This window comes from Hibiscus syriacus, unplaced genomic scaffold, assembly GCF_006381635.1.
Source record: "Hibiscus syriacus cultivar Baekdansim isolate YM2019G1 unplaced genomic scaffold, ASM638163v2 tig00117021_pilon, whole genome shotgun sequence".
Lineage (NCBI taxonomy): Eukaryota > Viridiplantae > Streptophyta > Magnoliopsida > Malvales > Malvaceae > Hibiscus > Hibiscus syriacus.
Genome location: NW_024063527.1, coordinates 1,374,404 through 1,382,114, shown reverse-complemented (window position 1 = coordinate 1,382,114; position 7,711 = coordinate 1,374,404). Strand labels below are relative to the sequence as shown.

The following is a 7,711-nucleotide window of genomic DNA, read 5'->3' as shown; positions in this document are numbered from 1 at the left end:
TGAAAATGAGTAATTTAACAGTGATATAAATATAGTTTATTCCAAAATTGTATATTAAATAAAATTTTTATTTAAGATTTAAAAAAATACTCGAATTTTAATTTGAAATTCCTTATTCTTTCAAATATTTTATATTTACATATTTAAATTATACAAAATAATCATTAAATAATGAAGACAGGTGGAAACAAAACTAGCCTAATTGTCAAGTCTTTTTGTATGTTCTAACATTGGCTTTTGTTTTTCGTTATCCGTCTCCTCCCCTCTTCCACTAAGTATATTATTTACCGATTAAAGCAAATCCCCAAATTTCCCTCTTCCCTGAACCCTACACCGAGCCCTAATTCAGATTTTGCTTTAATTCTGATTTGCTGCTCCCTAATTAGCAATTCTTATCAAAGCGAAAACCCTTATATTTTTGCATTTCCTCAACGTGCAACCTTCATATAGTTTTACATTTCCTCAACGTGCTACCTTCATATAGTTTTACTTGTGAAGAGAAATTGAGAAGCGAATGGAAGGTATATCACACCCAATACCCAGAACGGTAGAAGAGGTCTTCAATGACTTCAAGGGCAGACGCTTTGGCTTGATTAAGGCTCTCACCACTGGTTCGATTGCCTTTATTTTTTCCTTTAATTTTTTTTATTTTGGTTTGGGAATTACAAAGAAATTCAATTTATTTACTTGGGTTTTCTTATGGCAGATGTTGAAAAGTTCTACCAACAGTGTGATCCTGGTAGGCTTACTTTCTCTCTCTCTATCTCTGTCTTTTCTCTATATTTCACCATTTTGGTAGTTAAAGGTGCGGCAACGTTGACTGCGCTGGTGTCTTTGAGCTGTTTGTCCTCTTTAGTGTCACTCTCTGAACTTATAATGTTTTCATTATGGGTTCGACCATCACGGCTTTAGATTTGCTTTCAGTGAACTTAGAGTGGGAATGAAATGTTTCATTCTCTTAATTTATGGTTGAAGATTACTCTTTGATTTGAATATGCTGTTTATACCCTCCTTGATTTCACGTGGTATCTCAGATGTAATTATACCTTCTTAAATTTCAGTTCCAGGGAGCAGTTTGGATTTTGATTCTATTTAACAAATCACAGCTGGAATGTGGTGCTAATAGTTGTTTGATTAAACTGAATATTTATTTCTCTACCAGATTATATTTATGTTTTACTAGAAAATTTTGAGATTATCATTGAATATTTCTATCATGATTCATTCTTTATGACTTAAGACCTGATAATGTTTTATATGTTTGTTATAATTCATTTCAGCTAGCTTATTTCTTTAAAATTCTGGGTTTTCATTTTCCCCCTGGATTAATTAAATTTATTTTCAGAGAAGGAGAACTTATGCCTCTATGGACTTCCAAATGAGACATGGGAAGTTAACTTGCCTGTTGAGGAGGTGCCTCCTGAGCTTCCAGAACCTGCATTGGGCATAAACTTTGCTAGAGATGGAATGCAGGAAAAGGACTGGCTATCATTGGTTGCTGTTCACAGTGATTCGTGGTTGCTTGCTGTTGCTTTCTATTTTGGTGCACGATTTGGGTTTGGCAAGAATGAGAGGTATGTTTGCCAAGTATCGCTCATTGACTCTCAGTTTACACTTTACACAGCTTATTTTCTGCCAACGACAAAAGGAAAACTCCTTGTTTTGTAGGATAAATTGGATGACTCTTTAGAGTTCATCAATCATAAATGTTAACCTTATTTTATATATACAGACAAACAGAAATAAGAAAACTACATACTTGTACATATTGCTCCTTCACTCTGGTGGGCACTTCCTTTTGCCCTTCACGTCAGAAATATATGGATTCTAACACCTATAGTGCTTGTTGTGTCCTTGACAACTCTTCTAACATGTAATGCTAACCAAGTCTATTGTAATTCTTGCACATTATTATTTTCCTATTAAAGAGAAATTGCTTACTTGCATGTGTATTTTCTAATATGGCTAAGCTAAGGTCAAACATACACATAGGCACATGAATATACATTGTTTAGGTATGTCCATTTGGTTGGTGCCAGTGTTGTCAAGGCGTGCTTAGGCCTGCCCAGGTGCCATGAAAAATGAGGGTTACGTTTCAGACATGCCCAGGCGGGGTGGGTTTAAAGGGGCGATTGCCTCTTGGTGCTTTAGTATGCATTGGGCTTCAAAGCAAGGCTAGAAAAAGCTGGCTTCATTGAGGCCGATGTCTTTGTTGCGTGTGAAAAAGAGAAGATTAGAAAATTGCTTCAATGAGGTCATCAGCCCAGAAAAATAAAGTTGAAAACTTGAAAAAGAAGAAGCCAATTTTAGCTTTCCCAGGCCAAAAATAGAGTATAATATTTTTAGAGAATAAAGAGAAGGAAAGAAAATGAATCAGATTTTGAGTAGTGAGTTGGGGGAAAATGAAAAGTGAGAGATAAAAGAAAATGTGGTAAAAACAGAAAAAAGACTATTCTAAAAGATCTTCCCTAATTGATTCCACCTAAATATTTGGCCAGTCTTTGTTCTAGAATTTTCTAATGGTTTAAAATGTGCTGTTTTACGTTTTGTAGCCAATAATACTATGCTGTTTTACTAATGAGCGGATGATGTCTATTATTAATGCGACTTTTATCAATCGTTAAAATTTAAATTTATGAATCATGTTGAATTGAAATTATTATTTTAACATCTAAAATTGAAAATAGGTTATGAATTATTATTAATATCATGTTTTAATTAAAAGTACTTTAATTAATTGGATAAGGTAAATTTATTTTATTATTTATTTTATTTCTTATTTACATATACTCCGTAATTTTCCATATGCGTTTTACATATATATGGTTACCTATATGTGTGTCTCATTTAACTCGGGTGGGCACTGTTTTAGCACCTTGTGCCTCGGGTTAGATGGAGGTCTTGGCGCCTTGAGTGCACCTGGCGGCCTTCCCTACACTGGCTGGTGCTCTTTTTTTCTTTTTGTAGTAGATAAGAGATAGGTTAAAAAAAAATACAAAATGAACTGAAAACAAGGGTCAAATGGAAAGAGTTGGAAAGCAAACGGACAAACCAAATTGAGTGATAATGATTAGTAGGACAGAATGTGCTTTAGGAGGGATATTTACCCATGGATTTGTCCCAGAGATTTTGAATTTGAATTTTAAAGAAGCAAAATGAGTCTGCGGTTCCATACTTGCAGTGGTCTGGTGGTAACGGTGAGGAAGCATATTGAAAGATAAAACCGTAAGGGACAAAGGCTGTTGTCTGGGAAAAGGAATGACCCTGTTTACTGGGGATATAGAGCAATAACTGTTCACTTGCTATCTCTTAAATGATATTTCCATAATATCAACCAATAGCTCCTCGTATTACCTTATCCGGTGTAATCTAAATTAGATACAGCTAATAGGGTTTATGACTTTTGTCTTATTTTGCAGGAAAAGACTCTTCCAGATGATAAATGACCTTCCAACTATATTTGAAGTTGTCACAGGAAATGTCAAGCAACCGAAAGACCAATCTGCCAATCACAATGGCAGCAGCAAAAGCAAATCAAGTGCCAAGGCGGTATTGACTGTTTTCTGTCTGGATTCCTTTTATATGCGTCTCTTATTTAATGTCACATTGATAACTTGGTGCTTGCAGTCTCGCCAATCTGAACCTCAGAGCAAGATGGTGAAGATGTCTCAACCATCCAAGGAAGAGGATGAGAGTGGGGAAGAAGATGAAGAGGATGATGAACAGGGTGCCACTTGTGGTGCATGTGGGGATAGCTATGGAACCGATGAGTTCTGGATTTGCTGCGATATCTGTGAGAGATGGTTCCATGGAAAATGCGTGAAAATTACACCCGCAAAGGCTGAACATATCAAGCAGTATAAGTGCCCAAGTTGCAGTAGCAAGAGGGCTAGAGTTTGAAAGTAGGTCCATAAATTGGACTCAACCAGTTGAAATGAAGCAGGCAAGATTCATAGCTTTGTTGTTACAGTTTGGAAGTGAACAGAGTAGCTCTTTTAGTTGATGAATGAATGTCATATGACTGCAGATTGGATTTTAAGTTGTTCTACCCTTGGCATTTGCTCTGTTTAATTTTATTGAAAATTGTGTTTTAAACTGATGCAGGCAACTAGAAAAATATATAGAGGTAGGATCCAGTTACAGTGTAGAATTTGTTAATTTCATCTGTGTGCTTAATTTCTTCTGCTTTGTCTTCATTCTCATTTTGAACTTTATTCCCTTACCCTATTATGGCACTCCCTTTCATATGCATCCAAGATTAACATAGAATACCTGTGAACTTGTAATGCCATTTATACTTTTCCAAGTACTCCAAATTACACATGCAAATATTTTACAAAACTATCTACCACTGACACTATTCAGATTGCCATTACTGGATCCATTGCCGTATATATGATATCTCCAATTACCAACATAAGAATCTCCAATAGTGACTGGGGCAGCAGATGCAACTCTAGTATAGTCTTTTTTAAGTTCTGGTGGAGATTTGCATTAGATCAAGTCACTCCAGCCTTAACATTAATTTTATCCGCATGAACAATTTCTTTTTTCTTAGAAATTCTCTTTTTGCTATGTTTGGGAACTTGGAATCCAAATTTTGCCTGGATATTCAATAAAATGGATTTAAATTTGGATTTGGTAACATCTAACTCTAATTTTGAAGAGAAAATATGGATTTCAAATTTCATTTTGGTAAAAATGGGCAGATTCCACCCCCCCTGTCCCGCAATTGCTGCCTATAACTGGTTATTTTTCATACAAAGCCCTCAGTTTTGGTGACATTTTCCTTTGCACGGATCGATTTTCTCCGATTTTTGGGTTTGCCAAGATATGTGTGTGCATTAAATAGACCCATTACAATGGTATGGTTTGTTGCTTGTTTGTTCGATTTACGTTGAATGTGTGGTATTAAGAGATCATCTTACACATTTTATCCGGACTTACTAACCTGGTTTTTTTTTTTTTCAGAATATGAAAGTCGAATGTATGGTATTACGTAACATTTCGTGAAAGTTGAAGCCAAGTTTTAGTAAATTACAAGAGACGAGAAACATTCTTGAAAAGAAATTATTCCTCTACTGCACAATTTCTTAGGCCCAAGTAATCAAGTATAACATACAGTTTTATCCTCGCCGCCTAAAATACAATCTTCCTACTTATAGCAACCCTGCAATAAGGAACAAGTTTCCTCAGAAAGAATTAATGTGTCTTTATGATCTTAGAAACTCATAAGTGGCTCCTCTTTGAACCCATATATTACACATGGCATTGGAGCCCATATCGAAAATTATCATATTGCCTTTCCATATGAAACCATCTTACATGGATGATTTCGCCAGTGAGGGATACCCACCTACCTTTCCAAGGAACTAATTTCTTTACCCATTTTTTATGTAGGCCAACAAAGAATCAAATGCATCGATAATTTAACGGATCAAAACTATTCCCTATTTTAATTGATGACCAAGATCAGATAAACTGAAAACATAACGGACCATTCATATAGTTTATCCTTTAATTTAATAATCGGTTGATAATATATTTTATTAAAAGTTATTTTATTGCTAAAAACTAAATAAAATGAGATTAAGTTAATTTAAAGTAAGGATTTTTTTAGGATAAAAGAATACTTAACCACTTAAGCAAATCCATTACCTTATTAAGATGTATAATTTAAATTGTAGTAAATCAATAATTAATATATAATTATAAAAAATAGTATTTAATATTTAAAATAATTAATAACAGTTTATTTTTTGATATAATCATTGATATTTGATTTCACAATTGACTAATATAATTTATTATTTTCATAAAAATATTATTTGATATTTAAATTATATTTATTAATATTTTTATAAAAATATTGAACTAAATAAATTAAAATTATGAGAAAATTCCGTAGGTCAGACAGTGACATCTGACTGAGTGATTAAATTAATTGAATTAAATTGATAGGATATGTAAATAATGAAAATTAAATATGTAATTAAAATCAAGTTGCTTGATTGATAGAATTAAAATTACTTTTTTTTTAAAAATAAAAATTTCAAAGAAAATATAAACATGACATGTGTTAGATAATTTTTTTAATGGTTACTACGATGTAGACACTTAAAAGACAACCGTCAGAAACGTTACGCATCTATTTGAAACGAAAAATTTATAAACACATAAAATTAATAAATGATATAATTAGAGCACTTATTTTTTCATTAAACCTAAAAACGATGTCATTGTTTGATAATTTTTTAATGAATCATGAATCTTTATATATTGTAAAAAATTAGTTTGCTTTTAATTTTTAATCGTTGTTTAAAAATATAGAGAAAAATAAAATTATAATTATAATTATAATTTAAAGATCAAATGAGATATTTTCATAAATTTGTCTATTAATTTAATATGTCAAGTCAATCTTTTAATGAAAAATAAAGATGGGTTCATTTTTTAACAAATTTCAAAATTTAAATTCTATTATATAATTTTTAAAATTTTAATATTCAAAAAAAATATTTTGATATAATTTAATAAAGATTTGTAAATTTCATCTCATGAAATTATTAATACATAAAAAGAAAATTAATGGTGAATATTAATATGCGGCATTCGCTGTAAAAATTTATAAGATAATAACTATTTGTTGAAAATTGGCACACCAAATTGCATCAATTGTCAACATTATGGGTGGCAATTTGGTGGCATTAATGGGTGGCAAAATTGGTCAAAATTTGGCCACCAAATTGTTGAAAATTTTGGATGGTAAAACTATGCAATTAGTCATTGTAATTTAGGGTATTTACAAATTAGTCCTTAAAGCTTCAACTATAAATATCCTAGCTCATTTAGCTTCAAAACCATCCCAAAGCATTCTAGCTTTCTTCCAATACTAAAGAGAATTTAGAGAGTTTCTTGAGAGTTGTTTTCTCCTTTTTATCAAGAGAGAATTATCATTGTTTTCTCCTTGGTAGATCGAGAGAGGTTGTAATTCTTATTTTTCTCGTAGTGAAATTCTTCTACCGTTGCCTGTGGTTTTTACCCTATATTATTTAGGGGTTTTCAACGTAAAAATTTGTGTCTCTTTTATCTTCATTTTTATTTTCTCAAATTATCAGTTGCGATTTTTCTCTATCCGATAGCCGTCTTCCGTAATAATTGGTATCTGAGCTAGATTAGAGTGTGTAATATCTGCTTATTGTCTTTGTGGTTGCCACCAAAAGGTGGATTCTCCAACATAAGAAAGTAAGAATGTATTACCCATTCTTTGAAGGTTCCAGAGAACTATTCACGATAGTGAAATAGTGGGAGCTATCCGTAAAAGAAGCTATGGCAACGAAATTTGATATTGAAAAATTCAATGGGAGAAATTTCTCATTGTGGAAATTGAAGATGAAGGCCATCCTGAGGAAAGACGGGTGTCTAGCATCTATCAGTGAAAGGCCGGTAGATTTCACAGATGACAACAAATGGATCGAAATGAACGGGAATGCTATGGCAAACTTTCATATAGCATTAGCAGATGAAGTATTGTCAAGCATCGAGGAGAAAAAAATAGCTAAGGAGATATGGGATCATCTCACCAAACTGTACGAGGCCACTTCGCTGCACAATAAAATTTTCCTTAAGAGAAAATTGTACACTCTCCGTATGCCAGAATCTACTTTAGTGACAGAGCGCTTAAATACACTGAATACTTTATTTTCTCAGC

At 32.7% G+C, this 7,711-nt stretch overlaps 1 protein-coding gene across 1 annotated transcript; it reads left to right on the top strand.

The window, feature by feature from the left end:
- The first annotated feature begins 335 nt into the window (after window positions 1-335).
- LOC120195942 (PHD finger protein ALFIN-LIKE 7-like) lies at window positions 336-4,095 on the top strand. The gene is made up of 5 exons (XM_039197868.1): window positions 336-611; window positions 707-739; window positions 1,346-1,574; window positions 3,420-3,549; window positions 3,628-4,095. The coding sequence occupies exons 1-5, from the start codon at window positions 515-517 to the stop codon at window positions 3,898-3,900; spliced, it is 762 nt and encodes a 253-aa protein (XP_039053799.1). The 5' UTR covers window positions 336-514; the 3' UTR covers window positions 3,901-4,095.
- The last annotated feature ends 3,616 nt before the right edge of the window (window positions 4,096-7,711 follow it).

What these genes read in the sequence shown, in the direction of transcription:
- LOC120195942 (XM_039197868.1), top strand. Translation starts at nt 515, where the DNA reads ATGGAAGGTATATCACACCCAATACCCAGAACGGTAGAAGAGGTCTTC. An exon ending in GATTAAGGCTCTCACCACTG is followed by an intron (nt 612 to 706) that starts GTTCGATTGCCT and finishes TTCTTATGGCAG; the next exon opens with ATGTTGAAAAGTTCTACCAA. An exon ending in GGGTTTGGCAAGAATGAGAG is followed by an intron (nt 1,575 to 3,419) that starts GTATGTTTGCCA and finishes CTTATTTTGCAG; the next exon opens with GAAAAGACTCTTCCAGATGA.